This window comes from Ornithodoros turicata, chromosome 9 (assembly GCF_037126465.1).
Source record: "Ornithodoros turicata isolate Travis chromosome 9, ASM3712646v1, whole genome shotgun sequence".
Classification (NCBI taxonomy): Eukaryota; Metazoa; Arthropoda; class Arachnida; order Ixodida; family Argasidae; genus Ornithodoros; species Ornithodoros turicata.
The window spans coordinates 8,634,805-8,653,516 of NC_088209.1; the positions used below are offsets into that span (position 1 = coordinate 8,634,805).

At 45.3% G+C, this 18,712-nt stretch overlaps 1 protein-coding gene across 3 annotated transcripts in view; it reads left to right on the forward strand.

Annotated features, from left to right (window-relative positions):
• LOC135368089 (AP2-associated protein kinase 1-like) overlaps nucleotides 1-18,712 on the forward strand; it is a 56,941-nt gene that overhangs the window by 24,984 nt on the left and 13,245 nt on the right. For 2 of the 3 annotated variants that reach the window (XM_064601163.1, XM_064601164.1), the window contains 5 exons: nucleotides 8,135-8,486; nucleotides 11,561-11,698; nucleotides 13,698-13,921; nucleotides 14,423-14,515; nucleotides 14,589-14,666. In XM_064601163.1, the coding sequence (XP_064457233.1) occupies nucleotides 8,135-8,486; nucleotides 11,561-11,698; nucleotides 13,698-13,921; nucleotides 14,423-14,515; nucleotides 14,589-14,666 (885 nt within the window). The remainder of the gene's footprint in view (nucleotides 1-8,134; nucleotides 8,487-11,560; nucleotides 11,699-13,697; nucleotides 13,922-14,422; nucleotides 14,516-14,588; nucleotides 14,667-18,712) is intronic. The other variant, XM_064601165.1, reaches the window with a different exon arrangement.

Consider the following 18,712-nt stretch of genomic DNA (forward strand, 5'->3'; position numbering starts at 1 on the left):
TCTCCTAATATTTTTTTCAACTTCTACACTAATTATGCCGTCATTACATCGTTACCGGCACCCACCCCTGATTTTCTCCGACATTAACTGCACTCTGGCGGTACAAGTGCACCGAAGTAGCCTGTTCCACGCATGCAGCCGCAAACTCCAGTATTATTTTCCCTTCCAATCCAATCCAATTCAATCCAATCCAATATCGACTTTGTCAGCAGCGAATATGTTGCATGTGGGGCGTACCTGCCAACTCTCCCGGATTATCCGGGAGACTCCCAAATTTCGTCCAGTCTTCCAATCGTACGAACGTGCCCTCCAGTATCCCTGAAAATTGTGGCCTTGGGCTTTCTTCTGGGCTTGGGTGTGGCCTTTTCTTCTCTCATTTTCCTTTAAAAAGCTGCACAAACGTATTCCTGAAGAATCAGATAGCCCGTAACGCATGTTTCGCGGCATGACCATCCATGGCTGGAGGTTGTGGCAGATAATGTGTTTCTCAAGAAGGCATGCTATCGTCCTATCTGCGGTCCGTTCTCGTAAGATAGTTTCGTCTCCTCTGATGGCGCTCACCAAACACAAGAAATACACGCACGTGTTCCTCGTACGTGCCACGTGCCTTTTCACGGATTTCCTGGCTGAGCACAACCAGCCGCGGAGAGTACACGACTACGTGTGACCGCTGTTCTGGAAGATGTTCCCAGAATGCGACTGAGCGAAGTACCACCAGTGTGGACAGACAAAGACCATTGTCATCACCAGTGAAATGGCTGCGGTTGTGGCAACGTTGGAGAGCCTGAGACGACACGTCTTCGCAAGTGCGGTTGACGGAAGCAATGGTTGCTCGATAATGCAATTCAGCCCCAGTCGATGGTGGCTACAAGCTGCGATTTTTCCTGAATCATAAGTCTTTTGGTTTCATCTGAGTGAAGTAGTTAGCACCAATCCTTCTAGTCGCATTAGTATCGACGATGTTAATCGTTTCTGAATATGGTGAAGCTGATTCACATTTTTCGTTAAAGGCACCGTAACGTATAAGACGGGCAGGTTATGTGAGCAGTGTAGTTTAACAACTTTTTGTTTGTAAACACTTGATGTGGGAGAATCCCAACAATGAGGGACAAACGCAAGATCAGAGAGAATCGCGATGTTTCTTTTTGCTGCAGATATCTCGAAATAAAACGTTATAAGTTATTTCTTGGGTGAAAAGTTTTGTCTTATATATGAGTAAATATGGTAGTTTCTCTTTTTTTTTTCTAGGGTTAAACTGTTTTTGATGGAACAATTAAAAGGAAGGGATCATTCTAGAATACAGCAGTTACTGCTGTTCCTTTTTCTGACCAACACAGTAACCTCAGGAGTACCGAGTCCCTGATCTTAATCCCGTTCACTATTTCAGTGCCGACTACTGTACTCGAGGGACGACCTTTCATTTACATGTACCTTTGATTCACGCCTGGGAGCGACTCACGCAACAATAATGACAGAATAAAGCCCGTATGTCGCACAGGAAAAGTCTCGAGTTATTGCTAGATCCTTAGTGAGCCACAAACTTAGTATATTTTTTAGGGGTGTGCGAATCCGAATATTTTAAGTCAAATCGAATATCGAATCGAATGAGGGAAAAAATTCCGAATACCGAATCGAATATCGAATATTCGTGCAAAATTTACAATATGTGACCTTCGCACTAAAAGTTTCCATTTTGTAGCCCATGGCTTTAGTGTAATTTTTCTTGCATTAACTGTCACAAGAGAGACATGCAATTCTTTTGTTTAAAGCCCCTACTCTTTAATTTTACATGAGAGTGCTTCCTGCTTTTCAGGTGAGCCTACACTTACTGGAGTACTGGAGTGGTTACCTTCATTTCAAAATTTTATGTCAGGCAGTAGCATGTTATACGGATGAGGATGTAATTGTTTTAGAGAACCACAGGCCATTTGTGAAACAAACGAATTGGCATCCTGCCTCAGCTTTGCCCATGAACACCCTTTAGTTTCTTTGCACTCGCCCTGGGAAGTTGCACTACTGAAATTTTAGACGTAAAGGACATCTTTAAGACAACCTTTTTTTTCGTGGGCTGTAGTCATTGTTCAAGAGTTCTAACTTTTTAAAGGCAACCTCACAGACATCAAATCAAAGTCCCTCGTCAGCACCGCTAAACTGCATGTTGGAGGGGCGCCACCCCTTCTGCAGACGATGTCTACAAAACTAACTTTGGATAACGTTATCTTAAATGAAACACCGTCCCGCCTGTGTTGGTCCTGCAGCAAGAGCAATTTCGTAAAGCAGGCTTCACCTCATGCACGGAAGCATCAGGTGAAGCCCACTTTCGGGTTGTGTCGTTCATATTCGTGGAATAGTCGAATATTCGAAAAATCGAATATTGGATATTCGATTCGCGAATCGAATAGTTCGAGCGTTTGATATTCGATTCGAATTCGAGAATTCGAATATTCGCACACCCCTAATATTTTTGCGTCTTAGTTGACAGTTGCTATGGGAGCGTGGATGAATGTTGGTGTTTGTACATTTCCTAACCAAGATATCGCTAGTGCATCTGAAAACATTCAACGCTCATTGTGACGCTAGCAAGTAACAGTGACCTGTGTGATTAACATAGTGTTCTCTCGAAGAAAAGCTTGTGCTTCAACGTTGTAGTTCATGGGGCAGCTTTTTTCGGCTGCCATAATTCAATTGTGTTTCAACTTGAGTGGACATTTATATTGCTGCAGACTGGTTTGTGAAGCATACACAGTGGGGGCTTGTAAATCAGTTGAATGTACGGAATATATATGTGACAAGACTGTAGATAGTCTAAAGCTTTAGTAAAGTATAGTCTTATGATTATTTGTCCTGCAGATTACAATACATTACGTCGCATGGGTACATGTCCCTATCTCGTGCAATAAAATGACTGTATCCCACAAGGTTCAGCAATAGGTCCCATCTTATTCTTACTATAGATAAATGACATAGTAGTATCAGTCCCAAGCAGGGATCGGAACCGAAACTGAACCCGAACCGAAAACCGGAAAAAACCGTTATTTTCTGACGAACCCGAACCGAACCGAACCCGAATGATTTTTTTGCTTGTCCTGAGCCAAACCGGAACTGAACCGAAAAAAATTGATATGGTTACCGGTTCGGGAATCGGTTCAGAGGTGAATTAATTGTACTACTGACCGACCTTTTTTGTTTTTTTGCTCACCTGAACGGGTATCTCACACCTTTCTCTTACAATCGTGTACGGTGAGCGTAAGCTTGCTTGCATGTAGCAAAATTACTGCCCGTGGACCGGTTAAACCGAGGCCGAAAAAAGTAACTGTTACAATCCCTGTAAATGCCCCGACCGCTGACAGATTTTTTTTTGTCTGTGTATGTGCGGGGGTGAGGTTCTCCCTGAGCCGAACCCGAACCGAACCGATATACCTGAACCGGTTCAAGCTGATAATTTCGGTTCAGCGGAGCTAAACCCGAACCGAACCAATATGCCTGAACCCGAACCCGAACCGGACCGAAAAAAATACCGGTTCCGATCCCTGGTCCCAAGCACAACCTCGTTACAACCAAACGCGACATAACGAAATTCGCGATAGAGCGAAATAATTTGGATTCCCCGGTAGAGGGCCATAGAGATCAATGTATTTTAACTCCCGCTACAACGAAACACTTTTTAGCCGCCGCCTCGATACAGCGAAAGAACGAGATAAGGTTTATAACCCCAAAGCCGACTTTAGGGTCATGAAAACAAAGGGCGCAAGCAGCGTCCCGTTCCCGCGCGGCGAAAGATGGCACGCGCAATTAGGGTCGGTAGGAATCTGGTGCCTACAAAAGGAAGTCTGTGTCATTGGAAGGTTAGGGATTTTCTTCCGAGGCTTCTCCTTTTCGTGCTTGTTTAGAACTGTCCGGTTGCAGCCAAGTAAAAAGAGCAGCAAGTAAAAGAGACGCAAGGCGCCATCGCGCGCTTGGGAAACGCTTCGTTTACGTGGCGGCGTAAGTGACGAAATCAGCCTAGATGATTTTCTTGACGGGGACAAACATGCTGTAGCATCGGAGAGCCTTACGGAAAACGCACTGTCACAGACGTAGAAGGTTTGCGGGAGATCGCAACACGATATGGAGAAAGCTGCGGAGGCTTCGGCGGCGTACGAACAGTGCGTGACACCGCGTCTTCTAGGCACGACGCAGACGCGTATAACCGGCTATTTCACGCAAGAATAAAATACCGTAGGTGCACTTTGGCGCTGTATTTGTAGTTGTTGTCATTTTTCACGAAAAACTTTTCCGCATCGTAGCGGGAGTTATCGACGCTTACAGCGCTCGCAAAGGTCGCGATCCGTGACCTTCAATTCGGTACAACGAAATGTTCGATACAACTAAAGAAATTGCAGTCCCCGTGGGTTTCGTTATATCGAGGCCAATGACACTAGCATATTCTTCACTTCCATTCATTAAAACATAAATCTGCAGAAATTTGTAAATATTTTGATGGGTTAGCAGCCTGGTTAACTAGAAATAGATTAACTTTAAATATAAAGACAACCAAAAGTATCATATTTAGAGCTGCTGTTCATAATTTATCATATTAAACACTGCTTCCAGCCATAGCCTCCTGTATTCGAGAATGCCTTTTCAACGGCGCCGAGATAAAAAGAGCACCGCCCGTCCAATCCGTTTCAGGCACCCACCGCAAGAGGCGCTGCTAGGATACTGCGCTGCGATTGCCATGCTTTTCTATGAGTGATGTTGCATCGCGAAACTAATTTTATGTGGCATATTATCGACATTTTAATTCTGCAACACGAACTAGGGCTTACGATAATTAGTTGAGAAGTTGATAATAGAAAAAAAATAAGCGCTAGGTTATTTTCGAGGGTGTTTAGTGATGAAAGGAGAAAAGAAAAATTTTGCCATGTCATTCTTGTCAGCTACTCCTAGAGCAACATTTGTGAACAGTGGGCGGAGAAACTTGGTAAGCAACACTTCCAGAAACTGCCGGTGATGTCCAGGAACGGAGCATTTTAATACTTCCCGCTCATTTAATATTTCGGTACCATGCTCCGCAGCTGCTTTAAGGGGATGCTTCAGGTTCCTCCTCTTTGCTAGCATCACTTGAATGTAGATTTTCAAGCAGTGTATTTGTTTTCCAATGTATTACCTTCCTCGTAACGCTTTCTATGCCGGAAGCATTTTAAGTAGAAATAAATAAATAATCTCTGGGTGGTGGAAAGCAAAAAGTACAAGAATAAAATAAAGCCGTTTGCAATGCAAGCTCACGTATGTGTGCCTCGTGGCCAGGAACGCGTAGCGAAGAAAGCTTGGACACGAACAGGTGCGCTATCGTTTGCGTCGCACATCATCTGGCAGAGAAGACCTTTGAAGACCCTGGAAGAAGACATTTGACCTTTCAAGGGCAAAACAGATTTTGGAGAGCCGCGCAGTTTTGCCATGTTTTCGCGAGCACGCCCATGCGACAAACCATTTTACGTGGCCAGTTTTTCACTGCTGTTGCGGACAACGGTGGGGACTACACAACTACCTTGTTTTAAGAAACATCTTCGTCGAATTTAATAAAAGCCTTTCTTCATTGGCACCTGCGGAGAGGTGTTCTTTACAAATTTGATTCTACGGCCGAACAGAGGATACCTAGGAAATGCAATCTTCGAGAAACTTCTAATATTAAAATCGACACGATAAACTTGCAAATACATCCTATTGTTCCTTGGTGATTGGTTGTTATGATCATCATTATTTCTGCAATTCCAGACGACATCTTCCTCGCAGTATTTACGATATTATTTATGTGGTACTTAAATACTGTATTTATACTTTATATTTAAATACTCATACTGAGGGGTCACCCCGTATGTGCCAAGACTCTAGAAGCTTTCTGGGTCCCCATCTGGGCTCGAGAACAAAGGTGGGGACCCACAAAGCTTCTAGAGTCTTGGCACATATGGGGTGACCCCTCGGTTTGTAATAAAAACCGTGACCCCCTTCCCAAACAATACTCCCATCTCCTTAAATAGCGACCGGTTGTGTAATCTCTCATTCAGTTTGGTGCTGATGATGTCCGTCGCATGACGAACGCAACGTCTGAGTAAGCCTTGTTATTTTGTTATGTTAAGTCGGAGTTTCTCTACTTTTTTGTCCAGTTCTGTCGCCTCCCGGCTTTTGGAGTATTTTTGCAGAGCAACTTTTGGAACGATTTCAGCTATATCTTTTTTTCCTTCATGTTTAAAGCCCCAGGTCAGATTTCTGTCATAAAAAGGTAAGGAAGATTTGATTGGCTTCGCAGTGGGAGAGGATGATAAGTGACGGAACCTAAATAACAAGAAAATGAGCGCGATGTCTCGGCCCACCTTTGGTCGTGCGTACGCAGTTATCATAGTCTGTTAATCTATCGCAGAATCATAGAGCAAAATCTTCTCCTAGTTCAGAAAGATAAAAATGTGCCAGCGACGTGCTCAAACGACTGAAAGCATTTCGATTCAGGAAAGGTCCTTTTCCAGCATGTGTCCGCCACGAGGTTCCTCAGACCATTATTTCAGATGGGGCTGGTTGTATTAGCCGTACTGGTACTGGTGGGGTGGCACATACTTGAAAAGTCGAACGAATGAGAAAGAACAACACTGGATGAGACGCTTGAACAAGACAATAAATGTATTGTAAGGGGACCTCTGGGTTAATTTATAGTGTGCCCTTGAGCATTCCCTATGATGGCTATAAATGGAGCTCCTAATGGCGCTTATCCCAACAGGTATGCTCTCTCTCGTGCGTTCCTGTCACCTCATAATAGCCACTTTTGCATGAACTCTCCAAAAGCGGGTCGAGTTGGCTTATTGGAGCAAATCCTCTCCCATCAGGCCGTGTCAACCAATCGTTTGGGGAGGATTGATGCGAAGAAGTGCGATAAGTCAACTCGACCCGTTTCTGTCGGGTTCATGTAACCGTGGCTTGGGTCGTACAACCCGCACGTACCACCTGCGTCAAACCTGATGTTTACACTCGATGTGTACACATATACGCAAGTAGAAAAGCAACAGCTTTATTTTAATATGTGGATTGGGAAATTACTTCACCAGGGGCGATACTCTACTGCGCACATGTAGAAAGTGTGCTTTGCATCCACGGAAGCATAGATCAATTTTGAACAGAGCGATGGTCCTCAAGCAGCAGTGACACACAACGTAGGCTCTCACGAACACTATGTGTCTAATATCTTCGAGATAGATCATGATAATGATGTGGGGCTTACGCCCCTCGCGAGACACACAAGAGGTATCTTTGCAGTGGCACTCAAAAGTGGTGACCAACAGATGCGTTATGGAGTGACCGGGCGCAATAGTACGGCCTGCGTCTCTCTCTCTTTCTTTTTGTCCTTTTAGGTATCCTCATTATGTCATTCAGGCATGTCATTCCCCTAAACCTCCTCCACTAACAGCTTGTGGAGCTGCAGGTGTAATCTGCCCAGAGCAGATTCAGAAATGTGGTTTGAACAGCAAAGAGCACTATGAAGATTGCTATATGCATTCCCCGCATGATTTCAAATTATTTCTGCATGGCAGCACAGTAGGGACGATGCACCTTGAGTTTTTGCATGTGGATATTTTGCATCTGCCAACGGTCTGGTCTACCAACCTGGAAAACATAATAAACAGAGAGTTATCGGGGAATTTTGATGCGACATGAAAAGTCAGGTGATTATCAGGGAATTTGCCAAAAAGGCAGCTGAAGTCAGGGAAAATTGCAGACAAGCGCTGGCACGATGTAGTGCCGACGAGTGGTTCAGCGGCCACGCCGCAGAAACGTTACCGCGAGTAGCAGCTCACAGCAGTCATACGACAAGCTCAGAGGCAGAAAAGTAGGGCAGTCTTACTAATTTCTCAATAAAGGATCCGTTTTACGAAGGATCTGTGCCAAAACGTAGCACCAGGCCACCAAGTTCCCTTTTGTTTTGATCAGGGAATTAGCTTGAAATAGTCAGGGAAAACCTGGAGAAGTCAGGGAATTTGAAGGCTACAGTTTAGTAGACAGCCTGATGACACAGACTACAGAAGCAAAATTTGAACAACTCTAAAGTCTGTTGCCCTATCGCTGTTACTTAACTAGTTAACTACGCACCACTTCTTTGCTCTTGCAGAGTACGATTCTGTGCGGAGCCCATGCGGTCCATATAGCAAGGCCGGGATTGGGAGCCTCTTGCCACCCCCACCAGGGGCGCAAACTGCCGCAGCATCTGCGCCACCTTCGGCAGTTGTGACGCCCAGTCAGCCTGGAGTCCGGATGAATTCTTCTTCTCTGGAAGCATTTTTCACAACCTACGTGGAAACCGCAGCTGTTCAACCAGCGCTCAGCAATAATGCGATTAACACGGCACCCGTTCAACCTGCTTCTACTCCGTCTGTGAGCATTCACCCTGTCCTTCCCAATGCTGTTACCCAACCCGGAGGAGTTCAACCCATCTCAAGTCAACCAGGAACCGTTCAGCCCAGGTGATGAAAAGTATTACATTGATTTAACGTGTTAACAATCACTATTACTTCTGTTGGGGATTGTTTTTTTTTAGAGGCTTCTACTGTGTTACTCAAAATTTTAATAGATTGATTGATTTTAATTGACTGACTGACTGATTGATAGATAGATATTGATTGATTGATTGATTGATGTGCGGTAAAGCTGCAAAATGTCCTTCAGTAATGGATTTTTCAGACTCTGGAAGCCTGGAGCATTATCGTTGTTCCAATAAGTACTTTTACAGTATTTATCGTTACTCGTAACAAACCGCCGCAGCTTTTTTGATGTACTCATGAATAGGAAAATCAGACATTAAGAGCACTTACTTGGTCCATGGTGAAACCCGTCCTGTAAACAATGCCCTCGGAGCTGTAGCTGTCCTCAGTATGAGGCTCCTCATTATATTCATCATCATCATCATTATCATCATCATATCAGCTTCCATGAGCAGTGGGGTAGAGTATCACCTGTGGTGATGGAACACCCTCATCATCATCGTCACACCAAAGTAATCGTCGTTGTGAAATGAGCTTCTACAACAACCTTTCTGTCGTAAGCCTTAGGTTAAGGGCACTGTGAGGCTTCATCTTGTCACAGACGACACAACACCCAAAGCTGAGAAAGACCAAGTTGACACTCGTGTTGCAGAAGTGGTCGTTCACTATGCCACTGTACCGCATGCAAGCAACCATGAAGAGATGCTTTTTAACGTGTCACAGAAATGAAATGTCCCACGACACCACCGACAAGGTCTCCTAAGGAAACCCTGCAAACATTTCCGTTAGAGTAATTGCAGCGGAAAATTCAATTGTGTGGAACAGCACTGAATGGTTGTAATCCTGCTTCTGAAACGCCTCACTTTTAGCCCTGTTGTGCCGTTGGTATAGATTGTGAGGGTGCTAACCTAGACGTGACAAACATTGTGTGGAGGCACATGGTAGCTGTGCCAACATCTGATTGACCGAACGCAAAAACGTGTCTAAATAGTCAGTACCAAACTATTACCAAACTGCTCTGTCGCAGTGTCGAATGCTTGTTACTTGAGTAAAGAATAGCGAAATACATATGTCCGTACTTACTTTTGAAGGTAACAAAGTAACTTACCAAACTGCTACTGCTACTGTTACAAAAAATAAAAAAACTGCATTATACTTTACCTGCATACTTTTGCTGAAAATACAAAGTTTCATGAAATCTGCAACACCAAAATCTCGCTTACTTGGCTACTCGACTTGTACACTAGCGAACTGTGAGAAGACAGTTTTGCAACAAGAAAGCAGAATATTTATAATCATCTTAGACATAACGGATGACTTTTATTAATAGCTGGCGCACAAAGGTGTCGTCTATCTTCCTAGTGCACTTCCTCGTAAGCGTCTTGTAGCGACACTGAACAGATGCTGAAACACTAGAGGGAGCTGCTGTGCTCACTGCCTTAAATATATGCAGTGAACGTTTCGAAGGCTCTCTCTCTGTCCCTGTTCTACGTGACCTGTGTGCAGGTCGCAGCTTTCCAAACGCAGAATAAAACTAGCAAACACACCCAGTGAAGAAAGGGTTGTGGCACCATATCGGTAGCAATGCGGAGATCACTTTACCATCAATTTGTAACGAAAATACTGTTCAGATGCCGATTTACCTGATTTGTTGCGAAGTATCGTGATCTGCACTGCGATACGGACAAAAGGTATCGATTACGGTAATGACGTTACGCACAACACAGCAAATATGCGTACAGTAAAACCCGCACACAACGATCCCTCGTGTAACGATATACCCCGTAGAACGATCGTTTTTACTTTTACCGTCAAAATATACATCGTCTCTATGGAGAATGGACCCGGGCATAACGATAAAGTTCGCCGTTCTGAGTACTCGTACAGCGATATCTGACGCCCTTACGCTCGCGGACCAATTTTGGCAGCACGCTGTTCGGTGCTGCACCCTTCTGCGAATTGTAGGACACTGTCAACGTCAGGAGGATGTACCCTCGCACTTTTTCTCATGGGGTAGCGGAAAAAGTTCGTATCATACGCAATTCGTATCAAAAGAATTAAACCAAAATAAAAATTGAGGCAAGAAAATAGACAGTCACTGTTCATTTTCTATTACTGTCATAGAAAGAGGTAGGTCGTAAAGCCTTTGTGTCTCCGTTTTTGGCCAATGCTGCCCAAATTCGCGAGATGATTCAAAAGGCCCAGCACGTGCTTTCTACCCGCGAGTTGCGCGACAGTGTTCTAAATCGAGCTTCTCCTAAAGCACGCAAGTGTTAAGTGAAGCCGACCTGCGCAATGGTGACGCGCGCATAATGTTGCTAGAAGTTGTCCCGATATGTTCCCTCCACGTGTTCTGGTCGCGGTGGTGAGGATGGTAAGGATTTCCCTCCCTTTTCGAAAGAAGGAGCAGCATAACTCGCGCTCGTGCGTCACGGGGGAACGACCTCTGTCGCATCCTCGGCTCGTTCGTATCATCCGAACTCAAATACATAGGAGGAATAGGCATTCCGGCCGGGGCCGGAAAATAATTTGTATCATCCCGAAATTCGTATCATCCATGATCGTATCTAGATTTTATCATCGAGATTGTACCCACCCTCTTTTGTAGCGTTCGTCGTTAGCGTCGCTCGCGAGATAACGCGCAGCGCTCGACTTCCGTAGGATGGCGCTGGCCTAGGTCAGCCCTCCTGTAGCGATATCCCTCGCATAACGATTACATTAGCGATAACCCCCGATATCGTTCTACACGGGTTTCACTGTAATTGCTACAAATGTAACTCCAATCAATTCCAGTAGACTTTATTCTTTGTGAAGGGAAGGAATATTGAGGTACTTCATGATGCGCAAGCTGCAGGTAAACTCATCATTGGTTGTCACCACTCAAATGCGTGATTGCTGCAGTGTGTTTTTGCGCCACATTTTTTGCTACGAAAATGTCGCGCAAAAACGCCTAAACTACAGTTCTTGTCAGCTGTGCTTCCGGAGGATAAACTGTGCTCATACGCTTACAAAAAAAAGACACTTCCTATAACCTGGACCGTCTCCTGTTGCCGCAGGATCCAAGTGGCGCATGACGGTGCTGTGCTGCAACCGCCGCCGCAAGTGTCTGAGCTCTCTGTCACTCCACCAGCTTCCCCAACACCTAGCCAACGGAGCCATCGGCGTATTGTTAGTGATACGTCTGCCTTTGTCAAGTGAGTACGAGGTGTCCTATTTGCAGCTACGCATTTTGGAGCTTTGTATTTACAGGTTGTCTACCAACCTGAAAAGCTGTGAATTGTCAGGGAGTTTTGATGCGGCTGGAAATGTCAGTGGATTGACAGGGAAGTGGCCAAAAAGTAGTTTGAGTGTGGGAAAATCATGAACAAGTGCTGTGACGATAGGCAGCACAGTTGAGTGAGTGTAGAGATGCGAAGCCCCAGAAAAAAACCCGGAAATTTTGGGGAAAAAAGCGGTTCTTTCGTTTTTTTTTTTTTCACGTCTCCAGAAAAATTGGCCAAAATTTCCAGGCGACAAAATTCAAAAATGTAAATTTTCGTGCCTTCGATGCGTTCCATCCCGCCAACAGTGCCTTAAGTGCCTCTAATCTGCCAACAACCACCGACTTAGAGCTCTGTCTGGCAGCTCCAAGCAATCGCCATAGAGTTCACATAATGTCAGAGTTCTGGTCACAGTGGACGGGTTGTTCTAATTACCTATCGCTGAGTAGACAGCAGTCTCATGGGATGCTCTGCTCTACATTTTATGCCTAGAGGGTGAACACTACTAAAGTTTCTGTCTCATTGTATGCAGTGGCTTGGGCGGCAAAGCTTTGACTCAGCAGTAACCGAGTTTTGTTTCCATTCCTTTCAATTTTTTGGAAAAAAAAAAATTTTCGTGGCATATTCTCAGTGTTCAGTTCTGTCTGCTTGTTGACAGCTAGTAACAGTGCTGGGAAGGAATGTCTGAGCGAATATGCCCAAAAGGAACACCTTCCAAACAATGTGGACGGTGTACTGAAAGCATGCTTATACAAGGTATGCTTCAAGGTACAGGTATACATAACATATCTCAAGGTGTACTCAAGCAGTGTTCATTATATCAATGTTCCTTGTGCACAGAACTACCGTATTTTCACGCGTATTAGCCGCACCGCAGATAAGCCGCAGGACTCGTTTTTAGATACATTTCGAAAATGTTTTTGCAGATAAGCCGCACTCGCAGATAAGCCGCGGGTAATACGACGCGACTGCTTTGTGCGCTAAACCAGTGATGCACATACAAAATCAACAGAGACGCTCAACGCTCGTCAGCGCTGTACTCCCTGCCAGCTGCCCTGTTCACGTACTTGTCTGCGAAGTCGACGACTTTTAGTTTGAAGCCGCTGTCGTGGCTGTGCCTCAGCGTTGGAGCCATGCCTCACCTCTAACTGCCGTGCCCGTGTCCACGAATGCTGCTGCTCTCGTCAAATGAGAACTGACGCTTAGCTGACCACGTTTTATCCCGATGACAGGTGTATTGAACCCTTCCTGTGGGTCTGCCGACAAAGGAGACCGTGGGGAAGGTCATAAACCCTGTCCACATTCCGGTGTCGGCATGATGTATAACAAAAGAGGTCAGTTCTAGTGTTCTACTAAGATCGGATTGTGCCCTTGTTGCGTGTTTTTCGTGGATTGACTGGTTAGTCCACTCGAATGTGGAGTGGACCCGCCCCTGTTCGGTATTGTTCGTGCAATGGCAGGGTGGTCCTGTTCCGTCCTGTTCGTTTAACCCGGGGTATGGGGAAAGTACCTGGGAAAAATAGTCACCAGATAAGCCGCACCCACAGATAAGCCGCAGAGCGTCCGCGAAAAAAATAAATCGCGCATAAGCCGCGGCTAATACGCGTGAAAATATGGTAGTTGTGTAAGCTCACATTGGTCCCCCACGTGTGAACCTTGCTGTGCATCCTGAAGTTATGAACCTGCAATCAAGAGATCTACAGTCCGAAGGAGGCATGAGGATAGCATGCTTCGTTAGGAATAGGATCAGTGGTCCATGCAGGTTCCATGCTTTGAAGCTGAAATAATGAAGCCCTTCAATGGGCGTGCACACGTAAAGTTAGCGCGGTATTGCAGAACATTTGGGGGGGTGCAGGAGAGTCTGGATAAATCGGTGCATAGGATGCATGTGTCGTAGGTGTATGCAAAGCTACAGATGCCTACCTTATTCCAGGCCATTTGCCCAAGAAACATCCCAGTTTCTGGCTCCATTTGAGCTGTCCCAGGGCCGCATTTCTTCCCCAGCAGCGGAGCAGCTGCCAGGAACTGAAAATGTCACTCAGCACTGCCAGCATCACCAGTGGAACCCTTTTGCTGAAGCCACCTCAATGGAACAGATAACTGAAGACCATCTGTTTGGGCAAGAGTTTGACCGTATCAGGAGAGGTTCGCAGAGCAGTGAGTGTTTAATAGTTTTGGAAGCGTTAGAAGGTAGTAGCGTGAGCCACAGAGGCTCAAACACAGCCAGACACAACACGATCGAACAGAACGTGGAAGCGGGGAAATAATTTCGAAACAAGCTTCGCTTCAGACCTTCCTGGCTGAGGAAGTGCAATGTCCTTGCATCACCTAATGCTAACGCCAACGGCACCCCTAACATATTCCGAGACACGTTAATTTAATCTCTCTACTAACGTTCGGCATGACGTAGCTTCTGCTTTCTGACAAAGTAAACAACACATCCCGAATTTTATATCTTTGCTCGGTTGTACGGTAGCCAGGACTGGGAAAGATTGTACCACAACACGGGGCTGGCATGTATCGTGTTGCTCTACGTTGGCAATATTGTACCGAAGCAGGACCAGCGAGAGAAAACTTCACACGATAACGACACAACCGATTCTTTGCCCTTACTGCAGGGCTGGTGCCTATGGTTTATTCGTATGTGCGTACATGCAGGCATTTCCAATGTAAAAAGCCGTGAAAGCCTAGTCATGAGCAGTGGTGACCTTACAGTTGACCCTTTCGGTGCGGCTCCCTTCAGTCGGCCAGGTAATTTTGAAGCTCTAGGCTGTAGCTATCTGTCTGATTGCAAACATAATCGTGCATTCAATGGCTTCACCAGGGAAGAGCAACCGGAGCGGTGCCACAAAGCTGCCTTCAGTGCCTCCTCACCTGTTGTCTGTTCCTGTACTGCCTGGAGGTAAAACATGCCATTGAGAAGTCTTACATGTAGAGCAGGGGTGTGCTGATATGTGCGCATATCTTGATGCGTAACTGGGCAGAAAAACTCGCAAAGGAGTTTATCTGTTTAACTTTTTTGCTGCATGGTCTGTAATTTGTCGTCTCGTGTTGCGTCTTCCTCTCTCCCTCTCTCTGGTCTTCGATCATCTTTTTACCAGCAAACCTGCGTCTTATGTCTTCATCGTGGCCGGGGAGGTTTAGACAACTGGTGTCCTGTACGGGGTATATGACACCCATATCTGCTAGTTTTCTGGCTTTGTTTTTTTTTTGCCTTTCTTGCAGGTACAGCGCCGGACAGAAGTTTACGCAACGTGTGTGCAGTGTGTTTCCTCCTCTGCATGACACCCTAGCGGAGGACAGACATGTCCAAACCACTTTATGACAACAATCGAGCGATACCGAAACTGTCACGGTGTGTCGCAACGAGTGAACTTGTCATCCTTGCAGCTAGTGTGTCACACCGAGAGTGAAATACGCCACTCGCGCGTTCTGTAAACTTTTATCCAGCACTGTACATTGGGTATCAGTAAAACCCGCGGATAGCGATATCGCGTATAACGATGTTCTCGTATAACGATGTCCTCGTAAAAAGATGGTTCCCGATTTTTGCCGTCAAAATATACATTGTTTCTATGGGGAAACGACCCGCGTACTGCAATGGAGACCGCGGTTCCGAGCACTCGTATAACGATGTTGGACGCTGTCCCGTGCGCGTAACCTCGCTGCGATAAGATACAGTAGAATCTCGAATATATACAAATCTCACGGGGTAGCGGAACAAATTCGTATCATCCGAAATTCGCATCAAAAGAATTAAACCAAAATAAAAATTGAGGCAAGAAAATAGACAGCGACGGTTCGTTTTACAATATTGTCAGTGAAAGAGTTAGGTAGTAACGCGTTTGTGTCTCCGTGTTTCACCAATGCTGCTCAAATTCGCGAAATGATTCAAAAGGCCTAGCACGTGCTTTCCACCCGCGAGTCGCGCGACAGTGTTCTAAAGCGAGCTTCTCCTAAAGCACGCAGGCATTAGGTGAAGCCGACTTGCGGAACAGCGAAGTGTGGTGTTGCCAGAAGTTATCCGATATGTTCCCCGATTCTCTCCACGAGTTCTGGTCGCTTTTTTTTTCCCCCAAGCCAGTGCGACGTCACACCGCTTCGCGTGTTTTCTTAGCATCTGCTTCTTTTTCTTTCGCTACACGCGGGGCGCGCGACTTTTTGGGGGATGCGCTATTTAGGTCAGCCCTCGTTTCACGATGTACCCCGTATAACGATAGAATTCGCGATTACCGTCAATTACGTCAGTTACGTCGCGATTACGTTATACGCGGGTTTCACTGTACTAGGGGATGTTTTGGAGTGACGGGTAAATCCTCGAGCAGGTGGTAGAACGTCGGTGTGCTGTGGCCCCCTGCAGTGGAAGCCATTTTTTATTTATATCGAAGTCTGAGCACCAGTCAACATTTGTCTATTGCCAACCTGAATTGCTCGGAGTGTGCTCTGCCAGTGTTGGGCAGCAATGAGGTGACATTTAATGTGACTCAAAACCCTGCCTCATCTGTCAAGCTGTTCGTCGGGAGTCACCGTAGAAAATATTTTCGTTCTGCGGTGTATCACGGGTAGGGTTCTTCGTTTTCAGGTTAAACCCAATTTTTCGCGATAGTTACCCCCGAACAAGTTCAAGAACTTGGGTGCAACCCGACATCTACCCGAAATCTACCGAAACATCTACCGAAACCTACCGAAACATCTACCCGAAATCCTTGCGGTCTTTCAACTTGCCATTCTAGCTAAGTCGTAAAAATGAATCATAATATCAGCAGAGAGAGCTATTTGTGACAACCTATTTGTCCCGCTTTTATAATCCCATCGTTCGGGAGAAAAAATACGAGCTTTTGTGGAGCTCGGGCAGGCGTTTGAACACCGCGGTCATTCGCGCCCCAGTTCCGAGCAGAAATGTAAAGGCTCTCGTTTCTCGTCCCAGTGTCACAGCAGTGGCTTGTTTCATATGGCTTTTGTTTAGCCCGAAAATTCCCCGATGACGTATCAAGCGGAGATCGTAGTGCCCGATCTCTCCTCAAATCCTCGTGCGTACATAGCACCCGATTCTTCCCTCCCCCCCGCCCCAAAGAAAAAAAAAAAAAAATTGAAAAATCCTAAAACCTGAAAACGAAGAACCCTAATCATAGGTCAAATCTCCAAAAACAGCCTGAGAAAGCAGCCGTGGAAAGCCGACATGATCCTCGCGTGATGTGGAAATATCCTGGTGCCTTTTCCTTGGTTAGCACTGGTCCCTGAAACCCTCGAATACCCGGGAATTTGAAAATGCAGTTTTCCAGGTCTGGAGAACCTGGCGTTTTTCTGTTTTTTTATTTTATTTTACAGTGCTCGAAAATCTACGAGTTTGCATCCTTTTCTTGTTCACGTGGAGCCGCTCGTCACAAGTGTACCCTTGAAACCTCGGGAGTTGGCACTCTTTGCAGTAGCAATAGGCAGCACGAAAGGAACGGCACCCTCTGTTCCGTTAATAAATTACCGTATTCTTTAAAATTTGGTAATGGTCAGGCAGACCTGTGAACTGATATTATACAGTCCCTTTTGTATCCTCTGATGTGATACCTGCAGCTTATAAATATTTCTGCAGAATATTGAAGCCCTGGTCATAAACTGTGTTGTACATCCCGACAAAACGACGTCCAAACCTGAAAATGTCCTTGGAAGAACAACCCTCAAATTTTTGTTCAAAAAATCAGTGGGAATGGTGCTTTTCTTTTCTTTTCTTTTTTTTTTTTTTCTTCTCAGCTCAGTCGCTTACCCCTGCTTGAGAAAAGAAAATTTTCAAGTTTTCATTTTTCAGAATTTTCAAATTTTCAACCAAGAAAATTTTGGGGATCACCTCAGTGCTCCTCAGAAGAAAGGAGATCTTCTCTATTTTTCCTTTTTTTTTTGGCTCACAGTGCTTTGTCATCATTCAAGTGATCACTCACATTGATGAATGTCTGAGATTACAGAGTGTGCTCCACTGAGTGATCACTCCTACTTTGTTTGCGCTCTCTGATAGTGGAGCACGATTATAATTGGCTAATTCTATTACTTTTACTGTAATGATCAAGATACGTGCATATCTTCGCACACTCCTGCTTTCTTTGAACTGTGGTATTTACAACCGGGATGTTAATTGCCAGTAGAAAGTGTTAATCGTAGCATACTTCTTTCGGGAACCTAGTCACCTAGTGATCTGTCCCTTCAAGTTCCCCGTCAGTGTTTTACCAGTATCTTGTGCCAGTCTGAACAGACGTGCCTTACTCAGTGTTGTGACGTATATGACATGTACGAGTGTGATTAGACTTAAGAGAAAAAGTATGGGCCAGAGCCCCAACAAGGTGCGCGTGAGCTCACGTGCTAAAAGTTGCCAATACCCTGAAAAAAGGAACACCCGCGTGTATGGCAGTCAGCGAAGACTGATAACACGATAGTAATATAGTTATTTCAGAACAACAAATTCCAAAAGCCAAGTCTGAGGCCATGGGACCCTGTTTATATCAGGGAGCAGCTTGCCCTTCGAAAGCCTTCTGATGCTGAAGCACATAAGATAAATGTCCTTACGTATATTTGCGTACAGTTATTGACAGAGCTGGCCTTTAGAGTAACACTCTGTATGCACATGAACATAACGAAGCTGCACGTGACTAGAGTGAATATGTGTCCATGTAAGATATCCTGTCACACGCTTTCTCATGGCGTAGCCAGCATACAAAATATTTCAACTAGATTTGTGTCCGGTCATTCATAATTGAACGTTATAGCCAGCACTTGTGCTTGCTGACAAAACTTGCTGATTATGTACGTTTTGCTTGTCCCACCCCTGAGGAACCATCCCCTGTTGATGCCCTCCTGCGCGTAATTTTGGGCATGGCATCAGCACGTAACTTGTAATGAGGCACATCTGTAATGGTAATGGTAGCATCCCTGAGCAGAAATCAGGAGGGTCTATATTTGAGTCCT